General features: G+C 38.2%; 1 protein-coding gene across 16 annotated transcripts in view; it reads left to right on the top strand.

Annotated features, from left to right (window-relative positions):
- Mycbp2 (MYC binding protein 2) overlaps positions 1 to 15,538 on the top strand; it is a 238,066-nt gene that overhangs the window by 25,685 nt on the left and 196,843 nt on the right. For all 16 annotated transcript variants that reach the window (NM_001106055.2, XM_063274171.1, XM_039093195.2 and 13 more), the window contains exons 2-3: positions 505 to 580; positions 10,105 to 10,320. In NM_001106055.2, coding sequence (NP_001099525.2) covers positions 505 to 580; positions 10,105 to 10,320 — 292 coding nt within the window. The remainder of the gene's footprint in view (positions 1 to 504; positions 581 to 10,104; positions 10,321 to 15,538) is intronic.

Here is a 15,538-nt window from a genome sequence, read left to right as displayed (position 1 = left end):
TAAAGAACTCATTTTTGGATGTTTATAAACATACCAACTGATGAAAACCTTTGGTTCTTTTAAAATTACATTTACTCTCTTGTGTGTGTGTGTATGCATATGTGTGCATTTGTGTGCAAGTATGCTATAACATACATGTGAATTTCAGAGATAGCTAGCCTGCCATCAAATGAGTTTCATGGATTGAACTCAGGTTGACAGATTTAGAGGCAGCCTACCTCCCCCATGAGGATCTGATAGGCTTGAAAGAAGGTTTTCTTTTTAAAACTTTAACACCTTAATTGCTTTACTTTTATAAAAAGCTTTATAGAATCCTTTTTGGAATTACTGTCCATTGTTGTCTTTCTAAAAGCTACTGTAATACTAACTACCTGTATGTATGTTTGGATTATATTGCTTTATAGAAGCTATAAGAAATATACAGGTGCCTATTAAAATATCTATTTCACTGATTTTATATGTCTTTATGTAAATATTTATAATAGTTACACTTTTTATTTTTAGGAATAAGAAAATTTTAAATAAGAAGAAATTGAAGCGAAAACAGAAAAGCAAATCAAAAGTGAAGACAAGAAGCAAGGTAAAGTTGCTAGCAACTTGTTGGCATAGTAATTGGAATAAAAATAAAGAGATTTAAAATAGTAATATAATTAGCAAATGATTCTGTTCTGTGTGTTAAAGTAATTTTGTAGGCACCTCTTTTTAAAAGTAATTTTTGATGTCCACAGTTTGTTTTGATCTTACCTACTTACACAACCACCGTCCAGTTACTCCCAGAACCCAGAACCCTGATCTATTTGCAGTCTTCTACTTACTGTTAGACCAGCACCGTTTGTTGAATATTTCCAGCTTTTTTATCCAAAGGTATCCATAGGATTTACATTTGGGTCTTTAATTTGATTCCATCGATCAACCTGTCTGTTTTTATGCCAACACAGTGTGATTTACTATTATAGTATTGTAGTGTAGATTGAAATCAGGGTTGATGATACCTCCAGAAGTCCTTTTGTTGTTCAGAGTTGTCTTAGCTCTTGGGTGATTGATTATTTGCTGCTGTTTTTGTTTTTGTTTTGTTTTGAATATTGTCCTTTCAAGGTCTGTAAAGAATTGTGTGGAATTTTAATGGGGATTGTGTCGACTCTGTAGATTGGCTTTGGTAAGATGGCCACTTTTACTATATTAATCTCACTGATCCATGAGCATGGGAGATTTTTTTTTATATCTTCTGATATATATTTTAGTTTCTTTCTTCAAAGATTTGAAGTTTCTTGACGTACAGTTCTTTCACTTGTTTGGTTTGAGTTATACGAAGATGTTTTATATTATCTGTTTGACTTGTAAAGTGGGTTGTTTCCTTGATTTTTTTTTTTCTTTCCCCTCCTCAGTCCATTTGTCATTTGTGTAAAGGAGGGCCACTGACTTTTTTTCCTTTGTTAATTTTGTATCCAACCACTGCACTGATGTTGTTTACTGGTGTAGGAGTTCTTTGGTAGAGTGTTTGGGGACACCTATCTGTACGATGACGTCATCTGCGATTGAGATGCTTTGACGGCTTCCTTTCCCGCTTGTGTCCTCTTGATCCCCTATTGCTCCAGCTACAGATTTGAGTACCGTATTGAGGAGTGTGAAGAGAGTGGGAAGCCTGTCTTTTCCTGATTTTAGTAGACTTGCTTTGAGTTTCACTACATTTAATTTGATGTTGGCTATTGGCTTGCCGTAAATTGCCTTTATCGTTTAGGTATATGCCTTATATTCCTGATATCTCCACGACTTTTATCATGAACTGGTGTTCGCTTTTGTCAAAGGTGTTTTCAGTATCGAATGAGATGCTCATATCTCTTTCCTATCAGTTTGTTTATAGGGTGCATTACACTGACAGATTTTTGTTTATAGGGTGCATTACACTGACAGATCTTTGTATGTTGACCTTCCCTGCATCTCTGGGATGAAACCTACTTGATCATGGTGGCTGATCTTTGTGATGTATTCTTGCGTTCGATTTGAATTTTTTTTGCATCTAAGTTCATGTGGGGAATTGGTTTGTAATTCTCTCTGTTTAATCTTTGTGTGGTTTGCATATTAGAGTAACTGAGGCCTCATAAAATGAATTTGACAATATTTCTTCTGTTTCTGTTTTGTGCAATAATTTAAGGGATATTGGACTTAGCTCTTCTTTGAACGTTGGGTAGAATTCAGACGTTTAGTGCTAAATCCATCTGACCCTGAACATACATACATGCATTTATTTATTTATTTATTTATTTATTTATTTATTTATTTATTTATTTATTTACCCTATTTTCTTAGGGGTTTTAAATCTATTTAAATTGTTTATCTGAACTGGATTTAACTTTCATAAGTGGTATCTGTGAGAAAATTACCCATTTCTTTTAGATTTTCCAATTTTGTAGAGAACGTGTTTTTAAAATATGAACCAATGATTCTTTTGATTTCCTCAGTGTCTGTTGTTTTCATTTTCTATTTTCAGTTTGGATATTCTCTTCCAATCTTTTAGTTAGTTTGGATAAAGATTTGTCTATCTTGTTTTTTTTTTTTTTGTTTTGCTTTCAACAAATCAACTCCTTGTTTCATTGATGCTTTGTATTGATTTCTTTGTTACTATTTTATTGATTTCAGTCCTCAGTTTATTTCTTCTGTTTACTCCTCTTGGGTGTGCTTACTTCATTTTGTCCTAGAGCTTTCAGGTGTACCTTAAGTTGCTAATATAAGTTCACTCCATTTTTTTTTTTTTTTAAATGTAGGTATTTAGTGCTGTGACCTTTCCTCTTAGCGTGGCTTTCATTGTGTCCCATAAGTCTGGGTATGTTGTGTATTCATTTTCATTGAATTCTAGGAAGTCTTTAATTTCTTTATTTCTATGTTTGCCTGTTTTTTCATTTAATAGAGACTTGTTCAGTTTTCATGAGTTTGTATAGCCTTTTTCCTGTTTCTATTGTTGACATCCAGTTTTGATCTTTAGTGGTCTGATAGAATGCAGGAGGTTATTTCAATTTTCTCATCTGTTTTGACTTGCTTTGTGAGTGAGTATGTGGTCAATTTTGGAGGGGAGGTGCAGAGAAGAAGGTCTCGTTTTTCTCTGTGTTTCTTCCTGTGTTTGGGTTAAGTGCTCTGTAAATAACTGGTAGATCCATTTGGTTTATAATGTCTGTTAGTTCCAGCATGACTATACTTAGGTTTATGTCTGGATGACCTGTCTATTAGTGAGAATGTGGTATTAAAGTCTCCCACTATCAGCATGCCAATATGTGGTTTAAGCTGTCTTAGTGTTTCTTTTACAAACTTTGGTGCCCTTGTCTTGGGTCATTATATGTTAAGAATTGAAATGTCAGCTTGGTGGGTTTTTTGATGAGTATGTAGTGTCCTTCCCCATCTCTTTTGATTAGTTTTGGTTGGAAGTCTATTTCATTAGATATTAAAATGTCTACACCAGCTTGCTTCTAATGTCAAACTGGACTATCTTGCTTGGAGTATCTATTTCCATCCTTTACCCTTAAGTGATATGTATCCTTGATGTTAAGGCGTGTTTCTTGGATGCAGCAGAGGGATAGATCCTGTTTTAATATCTAGGTTTTGTTTTTTGTTTGGTAATTAAGATCATCAATATTGAGAAATATCAATGATTGTTGATTCCTGTTGTGGTATGTGTGTGTGATTTTGCTGGTGTGTTTTTTGTTTTTATGGGTGTAGTTAACCTCCTTTGTAGTTTGGACTTTTCCTTTTAGCACCTTCTGTAGAACTAGGTTTGTAGATAGATACTGTTTAAATTTGTCTTTATCATGGAATATCTTATTTTCATCTATGGTGATTGATAGTTTTGCTGGGTATAGTAAACTGGGCTAGTTTCAGTGGCTGCTTAGTCTTTAGTACATCTGTCTATGACCTTTTAACTTTAGTCTCTGTTGAGAAATCAGTTGTATATCTAATAGGTCTGCCTTTATATGTCACTAGCTCTTACTCTATTGCAGTTTTTCATTTTCTTTCTTTGTCCTGCACATTTAATGTTTTGATAATTATGTGGTGAGAAGACTTTCTTTCCTGGTTCAATCTATTTGGTGCTTTCTATACTTCTTTTACTTTTCTAGGCATCTTCTTCTTTAGGTTAGAACAATTTTCTTCCATGATTTTGTTGAATATCATTTTTTTCTGGGACTTTGAGCTGGGATTCTTCTTTTATTCCTATTCTTAGGCTTGGTCTTTTCATAGTATTCCAGATTTCCTGGATGTTTTGTGTCAAGAATTTTTTAGATTTAATATTTTCTTTGACCAGTGTATCCATTTCTTCTATCATATCTTTAATACCTGAGATTTTCTCTTCCAGTTCTTGTATTCTCTTGTTGAAGCTTGCCTCTGTAGTTCTTGTTTGAATTCTTAGATTTTTCATTTCTAGAATTTTCTGTTTATTTTTCTTTATTGCTTCTATTTCCATTTTTCAGGTCTTGCATATTCTTATTTGTTTCCTTCAACAGTTTGTATTTTCTTGACTTTCTTTAAGGGATTTATTTACTTCCTGCAATTGTTTGTTTATGTTTTCCTGTATTTCTTTAAGGGATTTATTAATTTCCTCTTTAAGGACCTTTATCATCTTCATACAGTTTTTTTTTTTTTCTTTTTTCTTTTTCGGAGCCGAGGACTGAACCCAGGGCCTTGCGCTTGCTAGGCAAGTACTCTACCACTGAGCTAAATCCCCAACCCCTCATATAGTTTTTTTCTTGTACTTCAGCTGGGTTGTAATATTCAGGGTCTACTGTGGGAGGATAGCTGGGCTCTGGTAGAGACATATTGCCCTGGTGTTGTTGACTGTGCTTTTACACTGGCGTCTAGGCATCTGGGATTAGGATGATTTGAGTCTAGGGCTGATTGTCTTTGTTGGGCTCCTGCTTTGTTCTTTGGTTTCTCTATCTTCTCTAGACTTTTGGAGAATGTGGTGCCTTTGCATTAACTATTTACTGACCTGCTCGGCTTATGCATTCAAGAGAATACCTGTTGGTGTTGGAGGCTTGGGTACAGGTTGCGTTAGGGAAAGAAAAGTTAGGGGAGAAGGTCTTTGTGATGTCTTGGAGATGGGGGTCAGAGAGGAAAGGGAGATGGCAGTGTTTCCTGTTACAGAGATGGGGATGAGACTTGGAATCTTGGATCTGTAAGTCTACCTCCAGCCTACTGCCTTGGGAGTAGAGGCCCTTGGGTTAGCAGTGGTTGCCTGGTATAGTTGGAGGCCGGGACAAAATACCAAGTTAGGGAAGGGAGGTTAGGGCAGGAAGGTTAGGGCAAGAAGGACTGTGGACATGAGGGAATGAAGGTTACAGTTGGCATTCTTTTGTAGCAGTGCTGAGACTGGTGAGGGGGTAGGTTTTTGAGGGAAGGAGGGAGTGGTAAGGGTCTTCAGTTAGTTTTCCTGTTTCCCTAGTACGCTTAGCTGGTGTGTTCTCAGTGAATGCCTGCTGGTCTTGGAGTCTGGGATAATGGAAGGAGTTGGGAGAAGGATGGTTGGGGAATGAGTTGGGGAGAATATTTTCGTGATCCCTTAGGGGATGAGGTCAGATAGGAAAGACAAATCCCAACGGGTTTCTTGCTACAAAGCTGAGTTGAAACTGTACTTGGTTCATCCTCCCTCCCTCCCTCCCTCCCTCCTTCCCTTTCTTTCCTCCTTCCTTCCTGAAGCTTTAGAACAAGTGTTTTTTTTATAAACCTAATTGATTAGTATTTTCCTTATGTAATTCATATATTTTATAACCTATATGAAAGTTGCAGAAATTATTTTTTTTAGGTTTTGCCCAAATATTTTATACCTTCATCTAATACCTTTAGGTAAATTGTTTCAAGTTAATTTTTAAGTATTAACATTCATTTTTTTCTCATTATTATTCAATGGATCTGGCTCTATTTGTTAAAAATTCTATTTATTTATTTTTTCATTGAATAATCTTATAAAAGAGCCAGTTAACCATATTTACTTTGGATGTATTTATGGAATCTGTTTTGTTTAGTTGATTCAAGTGTATGTTTTTCTATCAATACCATGTAATGCTATACTATAGCTTTATTTTATATCTTAAAATTGGGTGGTATATTTTCCAAGATTTTTTTTTCTAAAATTTCTGTAGCTATTTTAATAGTTCAGATGTTAAATACATCTACCTCAACAACCAAAGTTGTTCTCTAGTTTCTACACTTATACAGTGGTAGAATACTCCTGCAAGGTTCTTAGGCCACTGAAGGTCTGCTCCTTGAAGTGAATTGTGGGGCCCTCCCTCCATTATCTTTATCTTTTTGGCTTCCGTGTTCACTGGGGATATTTCCATGTACTGCCATGGCATATGACCTTGCCACTGGCCCCCAAAACAACAGAAGCAAATTATTATGGAACAGAACTTCAAAACTGGGAATTGAAGTAAATCTTTCCATTCCTAAGTTTATAGTAAGTAAGAAGTAAGTATAGTAAGCTAGAAGTAAGCAAGAACAGCCGTTTTCTGTCCTTTACATTTCTATGGAAGTAGTGTGGTGATCCTGATCTATTATTAGGAGCTTTGAGAATTGGGTTGGTGTTACGTTGAGTCTGTAGGCTTGCTGAGATTTGTCATGTCAGGGATGCATCCTTCTACAGTCCATGGACGTGATAAGGAGGCTTGTCCATTTATTTAAGTCTGTTAGTGTTCAAGATGGGGTTTGCCAGTGTAGTCCTAACTGTCCTGGAACTTGCTCTGAAGACCAGGCCAATCTCAAACTCAGAGATCACCTGCCTGAGTGCTGGTATTAAAGGTGTGTGTGTGCGCCATAAGTGCCTGGCTCACAGTCTTATTTAATTTACCTCACTGATGTCCAGTGTTTATTACATAAAGCTCATGCACTTTTTATTACATTTATTTGTAATTGTTACATTTTGGATGCTATTTTAAATGTTATGATTTTAAAAATTAATTTGCTTTGAGATCATTGTGTAAAATATTTTTTATTTTTCATATTTAACAAAGGTCTTTTAAATCCTTCACTCACTTTTTCCTTTTGTTAGCATCCTATATAATTAGTTTCATAAATAGTAATACACTGGTATAATCTACAGCCTTATTTGGATGTTACCATTTATGTGTGCGTGTGTGCCTCCTTGTTTATCTTGGAGGCCAAAGGTCAGTCAGATGTCATCCTCTAGCTGAACCCAGAGCTTCCTGATTCAAACTGGCTGGCCAGCAGGCTCCAGAGACCCTGCTCTCAGCACTTCCTAGCACTGTGACGGTGGCCTACTTCACCACACTCATCAACTCTCCTGTGCACGCCTAATGCTGGCATGTCCAGCTCCTCACTGACCAAGCTGTCTTCTCAGATCTCAGTTTCTTCAGGTTTCCATATGCTTACGAGTGTGCATCCCGTTCTGTGTGATAGCACTACCTCTGTGACTACTGTCAGGTTTGCATATGCTTACGAGTGTGCATCCCGTTCTGTGTGATAGCACTACCTCTGTGACTACTGTCAGGTTTGCATATGCTTACGAGTGTGCATCCCGTTCTGTGTGATAGCACTACCTCTGTGACTACTGTCAGGTTTCCATATGCTTACGAGTGTGCATCCCGTTCTGTGTGATAGCACTACCTCTGTGACTACTGTCAGGTTTGCATATGCTTACGAGTGTGCATCCCGTTCTGTGTGATAGCACTACCTCTGTGACTACTGTCAGGTAGTCCATCTTAGCGTGGCTACCATTTGCCACCCTCTGTAGCCGTTCATGTCAGTTCTGTCTCCTCAGCTCCTGACTGTTCTTCATCACCGTAGGCTTGCTATTTCAAGAGTACTTACTCGAATGGGCTGGTATGTAATTTATGGGATTGGCTTTTTATAATACTTGATATAATTTCTATGCATTCATCCACCTAATTGCACACATTAATAGTTTGTTCCTTTTCTACAGCTCATCAGTCATAGCCTAGTGTGGCTGTACTGTAGTTTGTCATTGTACCTAGTAAAAAGGCTCCTGGGCCTGGTGGTGGTGGTACACGCTTTTAATCTCAACATTTTGGAGGCAGAGGCAGGTAGAGCCCAGAGTTCGAGGCCAGGATGGTCTACAGATTGAGTCCAGGATAGCCCGGGCTACATAGAGAAAACCCTGTCTTGAAAAACAAAAACAAAGACATCTGGGTTATTTTTTAGTGTGGAACTGTTTTTGAATAAATCTAAGAAAATTTCCTTGCTGTTTTTTGGGTGAACATAGGTGGTATTTTTTTTTTTTTTAACTCTGATGAATGAAATTGCTGGATTACATTATAGGTACAAGTTTAGTTTTTTAAAAAAATATTTTTTTCTTGTTTCAAGTTTATTTGTACAAACAGCATAGGACACTGGTCATCTGCAAACAGTGTATAGGTTTCACAGGAGTGCATCTGTCTTCACACTGGCAGGAGCCTTTTTTATGAGGCCTTCACAGGGGCCTGGGCACCTTGGGAGCCTGAGCTGGAGCTGAAGCCTGGGCCTTAGCTAGAACCACAGACTGCCTTGGTCTGAGACTTGGGCTTTGATTGGCAGAGCCTATGAGCCTTGGCCATGTGACTTCAAATCTCTTCCCAAGCTTGGGGTGAGCGATGAAAGCTGGGTCCTTTTGGCATCTTGGGCTTGATGGCCTGAGGCCTCTGCATGCACACTCACGGCCTTGGCATTGTTGGCCTGCGTCTTCTTCAGGTCTTTCTTGTGCTTCTTAGCAAAGCACATGTTCCTCAGGAACTTGGGGTCAATGCCCTTAAGAAATTCGTATCTTTGTTACTGGGGTTTCTTGATGCCATTTCTGTGCCGTTTGCGGTGTGGTGTGGTTCTTGGACTTGGCCATGTCTGCACAGTAACTTGCGGCTCCTGAAGCACCTCAAAAATATATTTTTAACTTACCTCTTACCGTTGAAATTGTGTCTATCTTTTCCATTTCCCAGGGTTGGCACTATTGGATTCTGTTAGCTGTACTGTATCTCCTTTTCACTTACATCATGTCTATGGCCCTAGGGATGTTGGTGCTGTGCTTTGTAGACCTTACCTGTATCTTTGTCAGTGTTGTGCCCATGTCTTTACAGGGTTCAGTGTTGAGTTTGGAAATACTGTGCACATTCCAAATTCTTACTACTGGTCTTTTGTGAGATGTGTGTTTGCAGATGTTTTCCCCTGTTAGAGACTCAATTGCATTCATTTAAACTGGCATTCATTGTTTTAGGTTTAATTGTTTCATTACTGTGTGTATTCGTGTTTACCTGCATGCATGTAGGTATTGGGAGTCAAACCCAGGTCCTCTGGAGAGCAGCCGTCCAGCTGTCAGTGGTGTCGTGTTCATTCTTCACGTATGGCTGTTCTCAATGCTTTTACTTGTGCACTGTGATTTTTGCCAAGCCTGCATATAATTTCCAGTAGATTTCTTTTCAAAATTGTTTGTATGTCTCAGGATATAAAAACATTTCTAGAAGATGATATTCTTCTCAGTCATTTTTCTCCGGTTGCTGCAATAGGAAGGTAACAGCACATGGAGTTGAATCCCTGAGCGTTTGCCTTGTCCTCAGTCCTGGGAGTGAGGCAGTCTGTTCCCATGTCTGACGGGCTGTGACGTACTTATCCTTTGTCTAGTTGAGAAAATACCTTCCATTCCTGATTTGCTTATACTTTTTTTGTGTGGTATTGGTATTAGGTTTTTGTCAATTTTGTATAGTATCTTGTGATTACTACTTTATTACATTTGTTCTTTTGGGGAATTAATTATACTCGTTGTTTTTGGATGTTGTATCAACATTGCTTATTGATTAATACTATTATATATTATTTTAATATATTCTTAATATATTTATGTTGTTTATTTTTTAGTATTTTGAAAGATATATTCACAAATTACATGACGATTTAACTTATTTCTTATTTAAAGAAGTATCATCTCTTGCTCCTCTTCAATACTTTATAAAAGAAGAGAGACATTTTCTGCCTGTTTTTGGTACTTGAAATTTAATAAAATACTGTTTTTTCACTTATGTAAGATATGCAAGGTAGTTTAATCTGTCTATACTTTTTATGTACAATGAAATGATAATTACAAAGAATGTAAACGAGAATAAAGTGTTGTGTTTTATATTTCAGTCTGAAAACTTGGAGAATACAGTAATTATCCCCGATATCAAACTACATAGCAATCCCTCAGCCTTCAACATTTACTGTAATGTACGGCATTGCGTTTTGGAGTGGCAGAAAAAGGAAGCATCACTGGCAGCTGCATCGAGGAACTCTGTACAGAGTGGAGAATCAGACAGTGATGAGGAAGAGGAGTCCAGAGAGCTCCCCATCAAGCTTCCAAAGGTCAGCCACAGAACTCTGTTTAGATGCATTGCCTATGAGTGCTCTGGTCATCAAACAGGCACGCAGACTCCGTAGATACTCAGCTTTTTCTAAAACAGTGCATTAAAGTGACATGGCTTATGGGTAAAACTAGGTCTGCTTTGGGGGACTTTTAACCAGCTAACAGCCAGTAATTGGAAACACCGCGGATGAGCATGGGGAGCACAGGCTGCAAGGTCAGTGGTTTGTAGCTTGTTAAGGCTGTTAGTGTACAAGAGCTGTAGCGTGGCTGTGGTCGTGTGCAGGCCTCCAGCAGAGGCAGATGGATCAGCTTGGAGCCTGTGAGCTTCCCTTACGGTGAGCGTGAAGAGGATGTGACTGAGCAGGCCCTGGATTTACATTTTTCCTTAAAATAGAACCAGAAAACTTCCTCAGCAGCAGCTAAACTGAAAGCTTTGTCTTACCTGTTTACTATTTAGCTGTCTTCTTACTATTCTGCTTACCTGGCCTACGGCAAAAAATAAGATGAGACACAGTTCAGTCCATACTGTTCTGATGTCATGTCCTCTTACCAGAAGCATATAAATTATTTCCTATTAGAGCTGAACAAACTGTTCTTAATGTACCTTGTTCTAAGGATTTGTGACTAATTTTATTACATACCACATATATGCATGCATGCATGCATGTATGCATACATACATACATACAGGAGATTTAGTCTTTCTTTTCCTCCCTTTATCCTTCTTTCCTTCTGTTTCTGTTTTCATTTTCTTCTTTCATAGCAAGGAGGATCCAGTCCAGGTCCTCATAGTCCAAGGCTAGTGCTGTTCGTGGACCACATCACTAACCTTAGCATTATTATAGTGCTTCTAAGAAAAGGGAAAATATAATCATTTCAAAATGGTTTGGGTAGGATTCATGCATATTGTTTTCTTATAAATAAACTTAACAGTGATTATTTTACCAAAAATGATTCATATATTATTAATGGGTGCATTAAATCCATCTGGAAAACTTATTTACAAGGTATCTTATAAATATTTTTTTACATGTACCTTCCTTGAGTTGTGGAGACAGATGGAGCCCATGTCCCTGGGCTGATTTCCCTTTTGTGGTCTGTGGTGGCTGTTCCTAAATATGCACTGTCCTTGACTTGGTTTCTACTTCATAAGCAAAGGGAGTGACAGCTTTGTGAATGTCCCTGCTTCTTGACCGGCATTCTCAGAATGTGTGTCTTCCTCCTTTTCCCTTTCCTCTGGTGTCTGTTTCTGCTCTAGATTAGAAACACTTAGGAAAAGTTGGTCATTAAACTGTTCTCCAACATTAGTGTAAGTGAGTAGTGAAGAAAGAATCATCCATTCTTAACAGTTTCCTAGCATGACTGGCAATGTCTAAAAGGAAATCTGAAAGAAAAAAAACACAAAAGAACACATGGTTAATGCTCTATTTTCCACCACATACTTTGCTTTCTGGACTCAGGGACTAATGATTAAAAACCAAATTGCTTAAGTTGAAATACCATTAAAATTATAGTTTTTAAATGCTGGATAACTGGGTACCTCCACTTTATCATCTACATATTGAGAGCATTATGTATCTCATAATATTTCAGTTAAGATTAAATGGGTTTATGAATGTTGAGTGCTTAAGAGTACCCAGCACATACATACCAGGTACTCAGTAAATGAGAGTTGTAGTTATGAATGCCATGTCCCCAATGGAGGAGTGAGGGAAAGGACTGAAGGAGCTAAAGGGGTTTGCAACCCCATAAGAACAACAATATCAACCAGCTAGACACCCTAGATCCCCCAGGGACTAAGCCACCTACCAAAGAGTACACAGAAATGGACCTATGGCTCCAGCTGCATATGTAGCAGAGGATGGACCTGTCGGGCATCAATGGGAGGAGAAACCCTTGGTCCTGTGAAGGCTCGATGCCCCAGTGTAGGGGAATGCCAGGGTGGGGAGGTGGGAGGGAGGTGGATGGGTGGGTGGGGGAGCACTGTCATAGAAGAAGGAGGAGATAGAGGGTTTCTTGAGGGGAAACTGGGAAAGGGGATAACATTTGAAATGTAAATAAAGAAAATATCCAATCAAAAAGTCATGTTAGAGCCAAACAGTAGAATGCATAGTTGTATTTACTTTTTAGTTACTTCCCAGTGTATCCTGTAATTTAATATAAATACTTTATATGCAAGGAAGTGGAGTTTCTAGAAACTCAATGTGATGCTATATTGAGAGATATGAAGGTGAGGGGACGCAGAGAGGCCTATGCAGCAGTAGTACCTCCTGGGTGGAGAGTGAGCTTGCGGGCGCCTGGCAGCCTGTAGCATCCCATCAGAACTGACGCAAGGGAGGGGTGAGGCTTTTATGATTTAAAGTGATGGGAATTTGAAGGTAGGTTTTCTTTTTCTCCTTTCACCATGGATTTTGTCTTGCTCTTCTGGTATATGTGCCTTTCTTTTTCCTTCTCATCTGAGTTTTCTTTCTCTTGTATTATTTCTCTTTATTGGGTATAGCAGTTTTGTATTATTAAGTCTTAAATCAGTTGTAATGCTTACATACTTTAAAAAAAAACTCAAACAGAAACAAATTTCTATGTCATTAAAAAGTATACTGTCTCTTGAGATTGTTTCAATAAAGCAAATAGTAGAGTATTTACAATGATAGCAATATCAAACGTAAAAGGGAAGAAGAGGGGAAGAGGAGGCATGAGAGGGAGAAGAGCTGGGAAAGATGAATTTGCCTGTGAGCCCGGGTGACTGTGCTCCCAGTCGCCATCACGCAGTGAGCCTGTCGGCCATCACGCAGTGAGCCTGTCGGCCATCACGCAGTGAGCCTGTCGGCCATCACGCAGTGAGCCTGTCGCTATCACACAGTGAGCCTGTCGGCTATCACACAGTGAGCCTGTCGCTATCACACAGTGAGCCTGTCGGCTAGTTTTTGAGTGTTTGCTGCCCTGCTCTTCACGCCAGGAGGGAAATGTCCTTCAACTTTTAAAGACCAATCTGTGCTTTCAAACAGTTCTTTTGGTTCATACTCCTTATATTTCTCATAGTTTTTTTCTTGGCTTCTGTCTACGCAGAGATACCTGTTGAATCTACATTTCTGGTTGGTCTCTCCTTAGGGCTTTGGCCACATACCTGCCTTAAATCCAGGTTGTTGAGAGCGAGCTAAATATCATCATTATTCCAGCTACCCAGGAGTCTTCCTTCAGTCTTCCCTTTTCCCATAGATGGGTGACATTGCCACTCTGAAACCTTGACAATATGCCCATTCTGCCATCTGTTTCAGCCTTCTATAGTGAACTACCTACCAAACATTACAGTTTAGATATGAAATGTCACCCAAGGATTGTAGCATTATCTGGGAAGGTGCTGCAGACTGTAGAAGAAGGTGGCAGCGTTCAGCTAGAGGAAGGAAGGCACTGGAGGCAGGTTCTGGGAAAGGATCTTGACTCTGAAACTCATCCTGCTTCCATCTCTGCTCCTTCTTCACCATGAGGTGAACAGATCTGTCCTCTCCATGTTCTCAATACCATATTCTACCCAAGTGCGTGAAGTCCAACAGTCATGGACTGATCCTTCTGAATCCGAGAGACAAAATAAATTCCTTCTAGCTGGTTACAGATATGCAATTGTAGCTAATCTAGTACTCCCTATCAGTTCTTCTTTAACCATTCTCGTGATGAAGGCCTTGTCACACAGATTTCCAGCCCTCATCAGCACTGCCTAAGAACACCCAGCCACCTACCTGCTGTTGAATCTTACTTTACCACCCTTTAGCTAATTTGGCTAAATAACATCTAAGTAACTTTTAGGAACTATGCAGAGATACGTACCTGGTTCTAGTTCTTTTGCCTAACATCTTGGATGTTTTCTGTAGAAGACAGCAGCTGTGTCAGTTAGCTGGCATATGAAGCTTTCTGTGCTCTAGCTTCTGCCATCTGACTTACCTTAGTTACTGCTATGTCCTCTGTCCCATGTGTCCTACATAGCCTACTATATCTACACTGTCAATTTTAAGACACTAGACAAGTTACTATTGATTTCTTTTTTGTCTCTACTAGAAAATGTATCCTAGTGCTTTGTTCTTGTTCCCTAGTACACTGCTGCCCACAAACTCAGAAAGAATTACTTACTTAGGAACTGAATAAATTAGTCAACATAAAAGTTTATTTTAAAATAAAATATTCACCAAGCCTCGTGAGATGGGAAGCATGAATCCCACTAGAAAATTACGTAGCTCTGACATTTCTGTATAACAGGAAACATCATATAAATGAGCCCCATCCAAAAATGTCAGCCCTGAAGAATTTGTGAGTTATGAATAGTCATTATTGTTTATATAGAATAAGATATAAATATGTATCTTTGAATAAGCAACCCTAAGTACTAGAATAGTGTTGTCTTCCTTTGCTTGAGAAGAGAGATACACGTTAGTACTGAGTGTTTTGGTTTCCTCCAGGTACATAGCTCCCTATAGAAAGCCTAGCACATTTTCATTTGTTAGTCCATCCCATCAACATAAACCACAACAGGTGAAAATAATTATAGGAGAGTTTAATAAATTGAAATTCTGTGTATAAACTTGGCTAAACTTACCTATAGTCAAGGCTAGGATTTTAGATACCTTCTGTAAAGACAGTCATATTGGTTATTTTGACTTCTCTACATTTACACACTTGAGAAACCTTATAAATGACAGCTAGAACAGCAGGATTTATCTACAGATAATCTCATTTTTGTCTAAGAAAACCAGTTGTGTTTCTGAATTGTAGTAATTTTTAGTACACAGATGAGTAGCTAGTTAATTGATATTAATTGAATATTAATTGTGTCTCTATATTTGCTAAACACTGAGCTAATCAAGGGAAATGTTTCTTGTCCATAGAGGGATAGTTTAGTTAGGAAATGAAAATAAATGCACGCAGTTATACTATAATGTAATAAATTCTAAACAGGAATTTGTTTTGGATAAGAGTTCTGTACATGGCTCACTTACCCTCCTACGTTACCAACTCTCAGAAGACAAGGCCCAGCATATCTTCATATCTTCTTAGTGAGTTGCACAGAACAAGTATTTAGAAGGGTGCATTTATATAATGTATAATATTTGCATCATATGTAGAATAAATATAATGTAAAAATCTCAACAGAAAGACTATTATTGCCCTATTTTTTTTTTTTTTACAGCAAGTTCTTTTCTTTCTTTTTTTTGTGGTATTCTTTTTTTT

This window comes from Rattus norvegicus, chromosome 15 (assembly GCF_036323735.1).
Source record: "Rattus norvegicus strain BN/NHsdMcwi chromosome 15, GRCr8, whole genome shotgun sequence".
Taxonomy (NCBI): domain Eukaryota; kingdom Metazoa; phylum Chordata; class Mammalia; order Rodentia; family Muridae; genus Rattus; species Rattus norvegicus.
Note: the sequence above shows the minus strand (reverse complement) of the source record. Positions and strands in the feature narration are given on the sequence as shown.